Source organism: Homalodisca vitripennis, chromosome 1, assembly GCF_021130785.1.
Source record: "Homalodisca vitripennis isolate AUS2020 chromosome 1, UT_GWSS_2.1, whole genome shotgun sequence".
NCBI lineage: Eukaryota > Metazoa > Arthropoda > Insecta > Hemiptera > Cicadellidae > Homalodisca > Homalodisca vitripennis.
In genome coordinates, this window is record NC_060207.1 from 204196298 (window position 1) to 204213175 (window position 16878).

The window sequence follows — 16878 nt, forward strand, 5'->3', positions numbered from 1 at the left end:
TAAACTGGTTTTTTTACTCCCGAGTCACTAGAAGGGGCTTGTCTTTTCTTCCCAGTAGTGTAGGGCCTATAATAGTATAATAGTGGCTTAGTTTGTCATAGCACAGTATATTTCGTAAATATAAAACAGGAATTGTCTTATCGCAAACCCCTCCCCATCCTCAGACAGAGGCAAAAGTCGAGCGATCTAGTAGATAACGTGACTACAGATTCTCGCCGCCCGTTCAGCTTGTGCGCCGCTTTCTTGTACTTTTCGTGCCGAAGTGTCTGTCGCTTTGTTGTACTTCCGTGTTTTACTGTGTGTGTAATAGATTAGTGATAGGTGACACTATGAGAATTTGGGATTTACCCAGGAGCGAAGAGGGGGCCATCCGTTTTTTACAAGATCATGACTAGTTGCCTACATCTAAAAACATGCGTTGCGGTCGGCAGTTGCTGCTGAAGGCGGAAATCCACTAGACTCACTCATCCCTGATATTGCTGCTTTCTGGGCGTCACAGGAAACCCATTAACAATAATTAATAATCATTGTAAGTTTGTAATTGAAGAGTTGCTTTTTCATTCTATAATGTTTTTTTTTCTATAAATTTATTTGTTTGTGTTCCTCATACTGGTGTAGTCGGTATAATCCCAAAGTACCCCAACATTTTCCATGACGAACGAATAACCTAAACATTTACCGGTAACACGAACAACACGATAAACAATAATATACTGACAATAACAGTACGCAAAGTTGCCAAACAAAACAGTGACGAGACGAGTAGACAGCTGTTCTCTCGTCTGCCGCCAGATCATACGAAAACCGTCGGAATCATTTAAGTCAGCAAACATTAGTAACATGAATACACACTATACTATATGATATGTATAGGAAATTTCATGGAGAATACGATAGTTCAAACTAGGCCTAAAAATAATGGACGGTTGCGGAGCAACGGCCTTAAATGTGAAGCGATGGCTGTGACGGCGCTTGCCACTTCGCGGCGGCGTGAATCATACGTCTCAGACGGCGCTTGCCACTTAGAGGGTTAACGGAAAAGATGGTAACTCGCTGCTCGATCGAGTCATTATAGGAGATGAGACTTGGGTATAATACGTAAATTGTGAAACCAAATTACAGTCTATGGAATGGGGGCACTTTGATGACGATGTGGAACTGCAGGAGGGTGTGAATACCTGGTTTAAGTCTCAGGAGGTAAAATTTATAACACTGAAATTTAAAAACTAGTTCACCGCTATGATAAGTGCCTCAACTTGTGTGGTGACTATGTTGGAAAATACTATTTTAGTATCACTTTAAATGTATACAATTCAATTTTTTGCTTGTACTTTGTTTTTGTTTTATATCAAAACGTAATCTACTTTCTGGATGGCCCCTATACATGATTTGTTTCACAAAAATATTTATAATTCAATAGTGTAAAAAAATAATCCAAATAAATTTATTTTGGATTTTTTTCATAAGGTGGTTGCACCTCGCAAAGTATCATTTTGCCAAAAAAATAAATCTTTAAAAGTTACTAAAATATTTCCATACTATCTATAATAATTATATAGGTTTATATATGTTTTATAGAAAAATAAATTATGTAGTTAAATGTGCCCAAAATTCAAGTGATTGCAACTTTAAGGATTAAACACCACGTACACACTAGATACAAACAAAGCACAACAGATGAGGAGTACCTTGATGACTCGTATGGGTTTGTCCGGGTTATTCACATCCAAGTAAGAGATGAAACCACTGAGTGATACAGTCAGGAGGTACTGACCTTGCCACAGACAGGATACCTGGAACAGAGATCCACCATTGTCACTTATCTTAGTCTGTCTTTAACCTTGCGTGTGTGTATATGTGTTTGTCAACTATATTAACAAAATAGAAGTAGGCCACACAAGTCGCGTAAATAGGCCATCACTAAAATTGCATGCAAAATTTCAAGTCTATATCTAAAGAACTATATTGAGATGTCATTAGCTAGAGAGACGGATATTCATTCAGAAAAGAAACTTTTACGACCCCTGACAGACAAAAGAGAAATTGTGCCATTCTACAGTGTGATAGGCTCAGCCAAATTCCATGGACAGACATGAACCTCATAGAACTCGTTGTACTCTATGTAGCATGCAAAATTAAAGTGTACAGATGAATTTTGTCTCAAAATATCTTGGTACATGATACATTGACATTTTTATTTATTAAGTTGGGATTTAAATAATAATTCCACACATCAAGTCACCAAGTGATGATGTTGCATGTGTTGAAGTAGTTAGCCTGTGTTACTATGTCAAATATTAACATGTCATATGGTTGCACTCAAGTTTATTTACAAATTTATTTGTCCTGTGATTTACTCATTGCAATCATGGTTACCCAGAAGACGAATGAAAATATTTTCACTAACGCTCGCCCAAATCCCATGGATTGATATACACCATCATCAAACTCAGTGTTGCCTATATAGAAATGAAGCTTCATGCAGAATTTCAAGTCTATAGATCAGTTGGTTCTCTAGATACCATGTAGAGATGGAAATAAAATTTTCCCAGCCCCTTAAGTAATAGGTTTCACTAACTCTTACTCAATAAATGAAAATAAAATATTTTACAAATATAACATTTATAATGTTTAATTAGTTCAACATAATTTACTAGTGTCAAGTCTAATAGTATGCATAAATCTAATAAAGACCCAAATTGAACTACTCTATGATTCCAGAACATATATACTATTTTTATTTGGCTTTGGCAATACTTTTTACATCATTAAAAATTTTTACTGGACTTGTAGATTTTTTCTGACAGTATAAAGTAGCACCATAGAAAAAAGTACTTAGTGTGGTAAAAACAAAAGCAAACCAAATAATAACTTTATGGAATGTTTGAAAAATATTCACTAGCTTATGCATTGGTAAACTTGGCACTCATAGAAAATCTTATAATCCGTGAAAATACATGTGTAAACTCTTTAGAATATTGAATTAAGTTGTATTTATCTTTTCGCCTATTGCACCGTTTGAAATTTAACAATGGTAAAGATTGACTCCTGGAAAATGGGAGTCCACGTCTGTCTGAAGAGGTCTACAAAAAGTCACTGAAAAAGACGTTCCAAATGAATTGCTTGCATTGTTTCAACCTCAGGCAGGTTATTTAAACTCTTAATATCAACGTTTCCGCTGAAGGCATTTCAAACATAATGTGACACTAAACGGGTGCCAGATTTGGATTAGAAAAGTGTGTAATCCTTTTCAAAATTAAGTGATATAGCTAAAGAATGAATTACTAACTTGGACTTGACAGAGTTTGAGGTTATGCCACTGACCTGTTGATCCTCCACCTGAGACCCCATAACAAACTCACTGACGACAGATCGTGTCTCCACGTCCCACAGCTTGCACGTTTTGTCTCCTGATGCTGTCAACAGCTGAGTGCCATCCGGTTTCCAAGCAACCTTCATCAACAGCACAACTTCAATGGGTATTTAACAAGTCATTAAAAAATAATCTTTCACTTACAAAACTGTTCAAATTTTCAGAGATTCACCATGCGAAACTATGATGTAAACTATAACATGCTAAATATTGTACTTCACCACATTAACATTTTTCAGATATTTTAATTTTCAGAAAATCTTAGGGTTAGTACAATATTATTTACAGAAAAGTTAAAATGGGTATTTGTAATTATGGTCTTTCTCCTCATTGAAAATACACTTAGTTGTGTATTTATTTATTTTATTTATATTTGAAGATATAATATACAGTATGTTTCACTTAAATTATACATTATTTTGTAAATGCTGGCAATAGCTCATTTGTGGCTTCTTCATTTTAGCATTCCCTCAACACCATAATAAAATTTTAAATTAGTAAATTTTAAAAAATCATATCATTTAACATTTTAACCCTCCGGCTGGCGCACATTTGAGCCTTGACTGGCACCCTGTTTTGAAGCTTCGTGCAGAGTTTTTAATTTTTTATCCTGTACAATTAATTATTGGAGAAAACACAAAAGTGCTATACATCAAATTACTCTGCAGAATATGTTGTACAATATAAACATAATTATAATTTGACTTACCTGAATAATGGTGGATGTTTGATGGTCAGAACTCAAAACTTTTTTTTCAAAAAACACTTTTTTATATTATGCCATTAAAAAAAACTCAAAATTAATTTGATTAAAAAATCTAAAATATGCATAATGTGCACTTACTTATGCACAAAAAGAAAATTCATAGTTATAAACACTTTTATTTACAAATAAAATTACAATTGAAAAAAACAAGACTATATACAAGCACTAACTGTTGCCGAGTCACGTCACGCGGAAGTAGTCGGGAGCTTTTAGCGGCCAGTAAAAGAACAAATATTCATATATATATATATATATATATATATATATATATATATATATATATAAAAGTGAATACATTATTAGAAGGCTTGGGATCTTGTGATTAAAGTGATATAACTTTTATGCGATTCGAGCAGTAATTATCGGAACTACGACGTAATTAGTAGACAATGTTTAATGAGTCGTATATTACGACTCTGCCAGTTCACGGCGGGAAAAAATGAGTCGTAATTTACGACGTTGCCAGCCGGAGGGTTAAATGCAAAATGAATTGCATAATATATAACCTACTCTAGAAACTGGTATTTTCATTCTTGTTCAGCCGGAAGATCTACAAAATGTTACGCCTTGATTCACTAACAGAGTGCAGTCTTACCCCATAAACTCCTCCTTTGTGTGCAGGGCTGCCAACCTCACCCACCAAATCGGCAGACGTTCCATCGTAGATGAAGACTTTTCCATCGAAACCACCCGAAGCAAAATGGCTGCCATTGGGGGAATAACGAACAGCCTGGACAAATCTTGTATGTTCCTGAAACAAATTAGTCAAAATCAAAATCAAATCAAAATGTCTTTATTACGTGAACATTAAGTACAGTAATTTGTCAAAATATAATACATAATGCAAAGTTAGATAATTACAGTTTAATAGTGTCATCATTGTGAGTTTAGGAGGTTTATGCTTCAATTTTTAAAATCACGTGGTTCCAGTGTTAGCAGATTCCAGGAACTCTTCAATGGTGTATACAGGTCTCTTCAGCAAAAACTCTCGAAGTAGGTTCTTTAGTCTGTTTCCTGTCAGGCTGCGGAGGTAGTCTGGTAGAAGGTTTTTAAATTTCCGGCCAATGTATGAAGGTTTCTTCTCGTATAAAGCTGTTCTGTGTTGAGGTAGGGTGAGCCTTGAGGCATGGCGTGTGGGGTAATTATGGAGGTCCATGTGAGTCTGCAGATGTAGTTTATCTACGTGCAAGATGGCTTCATAAATGTAAAGTGCAGGTACTGTAAGTATGCCTAGGGTCTGGTAGGCCTGTCGGCAAGTTTGTAGTGGCTCAAGGTTTGCAAGGGTCCTGACTGCCTTCTTTTGGAGTACCAGAACTTTCTTGAGGTTTCCTTGGGAGGTTCCCCAGACTATAAGGCCATACCTAATGTGAGACTCTATTAGCGCATAGTAGGCTATTTTTGCCGCTTCCAGAGAGCCTACCCATTTAATACGTTTAACAACGTAGATGCCTGTACTAATTTTATTGCATATGTTGTTTACATGATCTGCCCATGTGAGTCTGCTATCGAGAGTTACTCCCAAAAACTTGATCTGGTTAGCCACTGATATATTGGGAATGCTTGCTGGTACCTCTTTCTTCCTGCTAAAGTGTACCTGTGTAGTTTTGTCAGGGTTTATTGCTAAGTCATTTAATTTACTGTAGATTATGGCGCTTTCTAATGATGTGATAGAGTTACTGTACAATTGTTCAGCTGTGTCATTTCTTAGAAGAAGAGTGGTATCATCTGCGTACATTATGCAGCTCGTACTTTCATTTTGAATTAGAGCTGGGAAGTCGTTAGTCAGCAGAATAAACAAAATGGGTCCCAACACAGATCCCTGTGGGACTCCTCTAGTAATTGGTTGAGGACAAGAACTGAACATGCTAGTGATGCCAGATGTAGTATGCTGAATCTCCACAATTTGGGATCTCCCTTTGAGATAACTATCAAACCACTTGTTTTCCAGACCTGTTACTCCCAAAGCTGCAAGTTTTTTAGAGATGAGGCTGTGTCCTAAGCAATCAAAGGCCTTACTGTAGTCTAGGAATAAGGCAGTGACAAATCGTCCCTCCTCTATGCTGTCAATTAACTGCTGCAATTAACTTATTAATTAATGATAATTACAGCAGTCCGAAAGGAAACAGGATTTTTCCAGACATTTTCCATCGTTCAGTGATACAATTAGTAACACTACGTTTAGAGATCTGTAATCTGATCTCTTCTTCGGATGAATAACTAACCTAACAAACAATCTAGGTTAATAAACAAGTCAAACCAGAGCATTATGCAAAAGTGGATAAAAAGAGATAGCAGATCTCGAAATGTAGTGTTTCCTTTATAATATTTCATTGTCAAAAATAAACTTTAAGCAAACCCTATTACAGTGAAATACTATACAATACAATGAAAACCTGCCACAAAAATATGAATAGAACAATAAGAAAAAATACCCTAATGTTATATTCAGTACATTAAAGACATACACATAAACTACATACTATAACTTACTACATTTTAAATGCGAACATAAAAATACAAACAAAATATACATTTTTCTTCTCCTTATATTTCTTTATGTAATTAAGAGGTCAATTAACTTTTTCTTACATGTAATAAATTTTTAGAATGTTCAGAAAAATAAAAGAGGGGTTTCTATAAACAGGGTAGATATAGGTAATCTGTTTAATCATAAATTATATTGGTTTTATCATTAATTCAGAGATCAAGGGAACAAAGTTATCAGGATTTTTATTGATGTAAATAAAGCAGTGTTACACACTATACAGGGTGTTTGAAAAGTATGGGTACGGCTTAATATTTTAAAAACCATAGGAGATAACATCTATAAACTTTGCACAGTGTCATATGGCTATGTAAACTATTTTTCCTTGCTATTACCATGACATGCCAACCATGGGGGGACGGCCCACAGAGGAAAACATGGAAATCTTAAATTGAAGCATGGGTCAAGTGATACCTCATTTGAAAGAGCTCACTTAGTAGAGTTGAATGCCGCCAACCGCATCTCAAAAGGTTTATCCAATCAGAAATGGCGGGTTGTTTTAGGTACACATTGTGAAGTACATTATGCGCTGCCATTTCTGACTGGATCGTCGTATTCTGATGCAGTAGGCGGTGTTTCACTCTACTACCCAATGTGTTTTCACTGACTTTTTTTAATTAGCAAATTATGACATAAATTTATAACACAATAAATAAAACACAATAAATACCGATATTTTTTAGTTTTCCTCTGTGGGCCGTCCCCCCATGGTTGGCATGTCATGGTAATAGCAAGGAAAACTAGTTTACATAGCCATATGACACTGTGCAAAGTTTATAGATGTTATCTCCTATGGTTTTTAAAATATTAAGCCGTACCCATACTTTTCAAACACCCTGTATATAAATGGACAACATTCAAATCTTGGAATTCAAGAACCTACATTCAAATTGTTTAAAATTTAGAAGGTAGAAAAAGTTGCTGAAATCAACTATATAGTTATTATAATAGTTATAATAATCAGTTTCTGTTCAATCAAAAGTGAGATTAACCAAATATGGAATTCCACTGGAGTAATTTTAGGACCACTGTTGTTTCTTTGTTACAGTGATAGATCAACTGGAAAAGTTTCTAATAAATTATTTGATAATATTTGCCTTTATACAGATGTTAAATATCTAATAACAAAAGGAAAAGATCGTTGATAAATAGAGGCATGTGCAGTTGAAATTTAGTAAAATCAAATGTTGTTGTCTAATTGGAAGCTCTTTGAGGAAGAAAATTTGTCAAAAACCAATTTATACAATTTGCAACCAAATCCATATAAATGTAGGAATAAAACAAAAGAATGCTCCTAGAAGAAATCAAATAGTAAATCAAAATAGTAAATCAAATCAAATTTCTTTATTTATATAATTATATAGATAATACACTAAGTTTGAACAATCAAAAACACCATCATGTTGAAAGTGTGACAAATAAAGGTTCTTCAGATCATTTTTGCCTTACACAAATATTTTAGCACTCTGGGTATCTTAAAAACTGTTTACTTCGCGCATATATATATTGTTTTATGAAGCCATCTCTAAAAAAAATATGTATTGATTATTAAATAATATAAATGAAATATGCCAAGTTAGATTTTGTGAGATAGTTATTTAAAGATTTGAACTTTATGACCGGTCTATAGCCTGTGTATATCTGAGTATCCTTTTACTTAACAAAATTCAATTTCTGACTCCCTAATAGTTGATAAACATAACTATGTAACAAGGCAGAGAGATGAGTTTGCTTTGCTTGTTCATAATTTAAAATTTTCATAATTAAAACCTCTGAAACATCACTCACCTGTTTGGTCATTTTGAACTTAAATGGAGGACCCTCAAAAACACCGATAGTGTTGTCCTCACTACCCGTGACAATCCTGAATGGTCTCGCTGGACGGAAATCGCACGAATTGATTGGTTTAGATTGGCCCGAGATCTCTCCAACCGAAGTACCAGTCTCTGACATGAAGACATGTCCAAACCTGCAGATATAACAATTTATAATAATAGTTTAATTTCAAAAATTATAGAATAATAACTTCTAATTATATCATGGTAGTTTTAGACTCCTCATAAAATAATCTATTTACAGAAATGTTAACCTTCTGAAGAAGCGGGTAACAACAAATGGTACTTAACCGTAGGTCTGGAAAACATTCATTGAATGGACATTTGAAACTGCATTAACAATGGCAAACATTCATTCAATGAATGTATAAATACATTAATGCCCTAATGCCTCTAATTCAGAATGAGCAGTTTTGTATTTGAACAGAAGTATTTGTTTTGTTATTAGAAAATAATGAAGAAACTAATAAAAAATTTTGTGGTTATTAGGATAATAGGAGACAAGCCCTCTCTGATGGTGCCATGTCTGAAAATCACACAACTACTTTAGTTTATTTGACATAGTAATATTGAGTTTTCAACATTTTCAACAGTGCTCCTGTAACAAGCAATCTTTTTCATCAGTTCCAGCTGTTTCTGGTATGTTCATTTTTAATTCTTCACTATTCAAAAACAAAAATGTCTACTCAAAGTTGAGTTGAAAACAGATTAATAGATAAATCCTAAGGGAATATTTAAGTTTTAAATCATTCTATTAAGCATATGCTAACTAGTTCTCCCAAAGCGAGATATAGGTCCTACAAAATAGTTATGTAATGTTAATAGAACAAGGCTTGTTTTATACATTCATTATTTTTAAAACACATTGATGTATTTATTGTTTTTGTAAATTTGCAAGAAAAATATTTTGATATAAAACATTCATAACCACACAAAAAATCTCAAATATCAAGTACTTATTTTAATCAATACAGCCAACAAAATCAATGAAAATAACATAATAGTTTTGCCGATCAACGTTGCAATAATAATTTTTGTGGAACTGAGATTTTAAAAACTTTTGCAAATTAAATTCTCCATTGCATGGGTTATTTAGTTTACAAAAAAATATTGAGAGAGGCAGCACTGACAGCTGGTGAATGAGTGAGAAACTGGCTAGTGCGGACAGAACAGTGTAAACTACAAGATGTTAATCAAGTGACGTGTTCCTCTGCACCAAATGATGAAAAAAAGGATGAATAATGGTAGTAAAAAAGGTTAAAATGTCTAACTGGAAAGATAAGAGATGCAGTAAATCCGTATGTATCAAAAAGAAAACAGTCTACTCTTTTCAATCAGAATAGGTAAGAAGAACAACGTAGCAACTGATGTTAATATTGTTATTAACCCTCTCCCGCTCGTATTGTTTCCAGGCGCTCACGGTGCTTCTAACCACAATTAATTCGCTCTGGTTGCGCTCGGTCAAAATACGCGGCGCCTCAACTTACACACGTTCTGTCATTGTAATTAACTACAATTATATATATTAATTATTTTACTATATATTGGTTCAATGAATTTGATTGTACGACACCAAGGAGGAGGCACACGGACAGCTGGGTGTGGGTTGGCGTGAGGTTGTTTGTTGCGCAGTTACTTGGTGAAGGTCATTGTCTGGCCCGCCGTCACTGCCACTGCCACTGTAATCACTCCGAACTACATCCACAATGCCACCAACCACTTCACAAAGCTCTGGTACATCACTACACTCACTTGAATCGTCGAAATCACTACTAATAATGAGATCAATTTCACTGTCACGAAGTGAACGACTACAACACGCCATTGTTTCCCCACAACTAATATAAATAGCAAAATAATGGAATAAATCTACTGTAAAAGTAAAGTAAATGGTCTCCTGATAGCAAACAACCCGTAGTAGTACAAAATATTGCTACTCGAGAGCAGCACTTATCGGCTCTGGTGGGTAAAGCAGTGCGTGCCGACCTGTGCCGTTTAAGCTGCAGTGGCTATGTGGTGGCCGTGCTGATTCATGCCTTGCGAGCGGAAGAGGGTTAAGTAACAATAGTTATAGACTAAAAATAGCTTGCATTATTTGGTTTAAAAATATTGTTTCTATAAATTTTAGTTTTTATTTGTCACCGATTGGATTTTCAAATATGTGTTAAGTTATTGCTAAATGTTAGACAATCCATAAACATTCATTGTAACGATAAAATATACTATTAAACTTAGTTGGTTCACATGGTAAAGTAAGCAACTGCTAATTTAAATGTAGTTACCCACAAAGAACCTCCCGATATGGACTATAATGGACAAACAGCGTCTCCAAACAAATATTTCCTATAAAAATAAATGGACCAGGGAACAAAAAGAAGGCCTCAGTGCAAGTTCATGATTTTCCACCTTTGTATGACAACTCACTCTCCTTCAAGCGATTTGATGAATAAGTGGAAATACATCTCTCAAAAATATGTTGCATGAGGGGATATTAAAGTTCAAAACTGAACAATCTTTAAATTTTTACTTTTTAATGTAATTTAAACTGAACATTAATTGTAGGCCTATAACTTTATAAACATTTATTTAATACAAATTGTTTCAAAACTACATGATTTACTACAACTCCCTTTGTTATGTCCTGTGAACAACGTTGCAAGCTCCATTACTTGGAATGTTGTACTTACAAATATTTAGTTCAGAATTTCTATTCTTCAGTTTATGATAGCGTGTTCAAATCTTACTCCCTGGATCTTTACAATTATCATTAGTCTTTTTCCAAAGGTGTTTTACATTATTTAATTTTTAATCCTATTATTTTTATTTTTTTATTTAATTTTTAACGCAATTTTGAATTTATTAATAACAATCCTGTTTTCTATGTGACCTTTTATAAATCTTATAATGTGTTAAAATAAAGCTATGAGGTCTCACCCAAATACAAGGTATGTTAAAAAAATAACGGGAATTTTCAATTCTTGAAAACATATTATTTATTTATTCCTGTACACCTTTAAAATAGTCCCCATTAGATATTATGCACTTGTGCAAGTGCTTCTTCCAATCCTCAAAATACTTCTCAATATACTTCTCTTTCAGCTATACTTGTATAATTATGACTCTTGAAGGTCCTTCTTTTTTTTAATAAAAAGTCACACAGAGCCATGTCTAGAGACTAGGAGGATGGGGCATTGTTACAGTACTTTTTTTGGCCAAAAACTCCTGAAGAATCAATGAAGTGTGAGCAGGTGCATTGTTATGGTGTAAACGCCAATAATTGATTTGCCACAAATCTGGGTGGTTGTTGATATGCTGGGGCATCCGGAATATTCGTCATCTTCAATGTCTTCATGGCCATCTTTGAAACGTTTATACCACTCATGAACCCTTGTTTCACTCGTGGCAGACTCACCATAGACCTTTTTTAACATTTCCCACACTTTATCATCTTTCATACAACATTTGATACAAATTCTTTGATCCATTTTTTTAACAAGTAAAAATCACAGAGTTCATTAAACACATCTAACCTTAACAGCTGTCACTGAAAAATTAAACAATGAATACAGCTGGAAATTTGTAAATACTTTAAAAACATGAGTACCAAATAATAAAAAAATCTTGACAATCGGACTCTGCAAAACCGTGAAATGTAAAAATTCCAGTTACTTTTTTAACACACCTCGTACATGTTCTATTTTAGCCTTTATAACCGAGGGGAAATATAAATAAACTTGCAATGTTTGATGTAGTCATCGATAATAAATGCAAGTTTTGAATTTGTAAAAAGTTATTTCATTAAAGTTTTCCTTAACTTTACAACAAAGTACTAAAATCTTATTCTTCAAATGACTTGTTATTAAATGTAAAATAAACATTTGGAAACTTTTGGCTATTTAACTTTGCGTATACAAAATGTTTTATTTATTTTCCCCACAGGTTTAACTTGAAATTTTAGTTCACAAATGTTACAGTTGTACCATTTGACCTCATTAAATAAATGTATAACAAGATATATATTTATATTTATTGGTAAATAAATAAACTTCAATATTGTAAAAAACAGCAACACTACTTGATGGTGTGAGTGTAAAAATCTTTGTAAAATGTACTCAGGCACTATTGCAAATTTTTATTGTTGGATCTAAGCTTCAAATACATAATTTGTGTTCATATGTTTGCACATTTCTCAATCTGTAAAAACATTATATTGACTGTTAATATAAAAACTTTGTTATGAATACAATTACCTTTCTCTACCCTCTCCAACAACAACCATTCTTTGGTTATCCATTGACCAGGAAATATCCTTGATTGGTCCTCCAATTGGTTGAAACTCATTTTTCAAAAGATGCTCTTTGTTGACAGTGTCCCAAATTCTCACTTTTCCTGACTGATCTAGAAGTAATAAAGAAAATTAAATCAACTAACAATTTTTTATGAATAGAAAATATTCACTAGGGCCAATTAAAAATTACTAGTACATGAAATTGTCACTATAAAACAGTAAATAATACATTTCTTTACGGCTCTTAGGGTTCTTAAGATATCTCTGTTTAACACCCACAACAATGCATTACACAACCATACTTGAATGATAATTCTAATTAACTTTTTAATTGTATAATTTTACTGCTTATTTGTTTATATGAAGTTCACAGAACCAAAGCCTACACAATTAAGTCAAATCAATAAATACATATACTCACCACCAGAAGCAATGTAGAAACCACTAGGAGAGTATTTTGCAACATTTACAGCACAGGAATGTTCGGTGTAAACATCGGATATGGCTGGATTCTGTAAGAGGTAAGTTCAGATATTTTTGGTTGAATTAAGACAGTTTTCCTTATAATTTATGGAATTGTTTAAGCTTAATCTAATATAAATTTCTCTAGGCCTATACCTACTTTAGGTTTTTCAGTTTTTAATGTAAAGGGAAGTGTTTATATGTTTAAAATTGCATTGCAGTCACGATTGAAAACTCAAGTAACAAATGACTTGATAGTAAATAAATATTTATTTAACTGATAGTACAGTTACCATACACAAATGCTACCGAAGTAGTTTTATTACAAGAATGGTGAAAACATATTTAACCTTTGAATGAATTGAAAGCAATAAAATACCTAATTAGTTTTTCATAAGGAAATTTATATAACCAATGCTTAAAATAGAGTGTTGCTCCTCCTCATCAACACTTCAGACACTAAACAATCTAATGTAACAGCAGACCCCCACCACTTCCTCCGACTTTGACCTTTTTCATTCGTTAAAATAATTGTGCACATAAGTCCATATAGGACACCTATGGTGCTTCACATATTGAGATGTATTTACCATTAAGCATGTAGAATGTAAAGTTAAAAACATAAAGAAAACAAAAAAAATAGAACTCTTATTATAAAGAAATTAATATTTTTTCTCTTCTGTATTTGAAGATTGCACAACAAAAATATTACTATGTTTGACATATATAAACATTCGCTAAGTTATTGCTTTCTAGTTGAATCCTTAGGGTTCATATCTAGTAAATTTACCAAAATTCCAAATTGTATTACATTAATTTTATTTGATAATTAAACAACTAATCTTTATTTGTCTGAATGTCAAAACTTGTATTAAATTTTAGAAAGTTTGCTACCAAGTGTTTCTGGTTTTTTTTTTATATAAATGTAGTTATCTCACTACTCTGAATTAAAGTAGTATATAGTATATTCTGTAGAGCCGCTGACTTATGATGATGAATTTAAAACATCCCTTAAGATAATATCATCAATAAAATATCAAAATTTTTAGAGGGTTTGATCACAAGCTTGAGAGTTAAAAATAATACTGACTCATCAGACTTCATTGTCCGTAAGTTAATTTTTGGTTGACAAACTAGATTTTGTAGAGAGGGTAATGGAAAGATAAGAAGAAAAATAGGTTATTGTGCAAAACTCACTTGTAATCCATGATGCTTTTCATATTGAAATATGTTACTCTTTTCTAAATATAGAGACACCCAAATAAAGTCAGAAAGTCACAGTATTTGTAGGTAACCGCTGATAACAAATAAGGTTATATGAGTTTGTATTATTATTTAGTTCTCAAGCATGATCAAACCTTTCAGAATTTTGATACTTTATTGATTTTACTGGTACTATCTCGAGGGATGTTTTAAGTTCATCATCTTAAGTCTGTGGCTGCACAGGAGATGCTTACCTTAGTCCAGGTGCTGCTACGTCGGGAGGCATTACCGTTAACTGATAGTTCTTTTTACAAGAATTTAAAAGATTTGTCAGTTTTTTTATAAATGTTGTAAATGTTATAAATTATAATTTTGATTATTTTAACGCAATCACTTCAAAGCATTTTCCTTTTGTAAAAAGAATTATTACTTGAACGCCTCCTGATATCAGTGTAGACTACGCCAGGGCCAGAGGTGCTGGTTCGTGCTGATGGTGACAAACAAAAAACATTCCGCGAGGTATTACCTCTCAGTAAAATATAAAAATTCTATAGGTTACAAATGCGACTGGCTCAACGGCAAACCTTGATCTGGCAACACAATTGTAATCATCGGTTACCTACAAATACCTCAACTTTCCAACTTTTTTTGGGCTTCCCTATCTTTATAAATGAGTAACATATTTAAATATGAAAAGCATTGAGGATAACAAATGGGTTGTGTACAATAACCTATCTTTCTTCTGATCTTTTCAGCATCCTCTTTACAAACTCAAGTTTGTCAATCAGAAAGTAACTTCCAGACACTGGAGTCTGATGAGAGCTGACTCTGAGATGGAAATCACATTTCCTCCTTCCTACTCTCTGCAGATGGCGGAAGTGTATAACATTACCAAGTTCCAAATTCCCGTAGAGACAATTAGTCTCCTAACATTTACACATTGTAAAGGTAGACAAGAAAACCTAGCCAGATTTGAAGGAATGTGTGAAATTGTAATCTCCCTCATTTCCGCTCCACACACTCTTGCTCGTAACAATAAACCTGGCTTTCTTTGCAATCCCCTACCTCTTGCCGCCATTTTTCCTGTCACTCCTCCAAAGTGTGTACTCAGCTTTTAGGAACTTAACACAAATTCCTTTTGAAAACTACAAAAGTGAAATCGCTGGCCTACAATCATGAGCCTATTTATGAAAACCAAAGGGTTGGAATACCATCCAATATGCACTTTTTATTTAAAAAACAACTTCCTTCGCACTATAGGTTTTCCTGTGGTGTTCATCCATTAGCATGTTCAATAAACAATTAAACAACCTTTAACTGAAACTTAAAATAAAAATAAATTCATATAAATAATATATTACAGTAAATACTCACTTCGATGTTACGAATGATGACACTATTTCCATTAGTGTAAAGAAAGTTCTTCCCTTTCGGATCTCCACCGAGTACAATCGGCTGGCCCCTGGCCGTCCGTGGCAAGGTAGCGTAGATATATTCTAAAACAAACGTGGAACTGTAATATCTTACATCAAAGCTTTATAACAATATTGGTCTTATTACCAATTTATTAACTGTATGTAATATGCACCACCCAAAATTATAAATTTAAGTTATTCTTCTGATTTAATAAATAAAAAATTATAAGGTTAATAATCAATCACAAATTATAAATCATCTCTGTTTCGCTTTAGCTTAGGTCAAAATAAACACTTGTAACCAAAATGTAAATAAAATTTGACAATCGTAACAAAATTAAACAAATCACTTCATTTTTACGATGTGCAAGTCTATCAACCGAACACCCGCCTCCTTTAAAACCATTTCACCCGCTTTTCAGAAAAAGTGAAATTATGGCCTTAATTAAATTAAAAGATAAAAACCACATATTTAAACTAAAAAATAAAAACTTTAAAATACATGTGATTAATTTATGGTTCAAACTCTGTTTATTTCATTGTATTGCAAACTATTATATTTCACATTTGGAGAGAAAAAATTTTAAGATCATAATGGATTGGAGTGGTATAGCTAATATTTGAGAAATTTTAAGAGCAAGTTCTGTGTTACTTGTTAAGTAAACAAATGAATGTGTTATCTTGCCAGTTCTACGTTGCCAGTTAGATTCTCCTCAGTTCCCTCTAAGACAGTATGAAACGGTTTCTGTTCTTGCAGCCCTGAAGCAGATCAATCTCTGTTTTATCAGAAATTTTACATTAAAGAAATAACTTTCAACATGAAGATGTTCTCTCAGGAGATTTGTGTTCCTTTACTACTTGTTTAACCTCCAAGTCCATCTTTAACCGAGGTCCAACTTTGTATCTGAAGTTTGTAAAGAGTACACTAAAAAATTCTTTCTACCTAGAATGCACTTTCCCAAGTTTAGAGTATCTACTTAAAAGTACCTAT

At 33.3% G+C, this 16878-nt stretch overlaps 1 protein-coding gene across 1 annotated transcript in view; it reads right to left on the reverse strand.

Annotated features, from left to right (window-relative positions):
- The window catches only part of LOC124353025 (actin-interacting protein 1), a 37372-nt gene that overhangs the window by 15863 nt on the left and 4631 nt on the right, over positions 1–16878 (reverse strand). Inside the window, exons 2-8 of the mRNA XM_046802815.1 lie at positions 15847–15968; positions 13229–13319; positions 12770–12917; positions 8473–8653; positions 4735–4890; positions 3325–3453; positions 1689–1793 (exon numbers count right to left, since the gene is read on the reverse strand). Of these exons, the coding sequence (XP_046658771.1) occupies positions 1689–1793; positions 3325–3453; positions 4735–4890; positions 8473–8653; positions 12770–12917; positions 13229–13319; positions 15847–15968 (932 nt within the window). The remainder of the gene's footprint in view (positions 1–1688; positions 1794–3324; positions 3454–4734; positions 4891–8472; positions 8654–12769; positions 12918–13228; positions 13320–15846; positions 15969–16878) is intronic.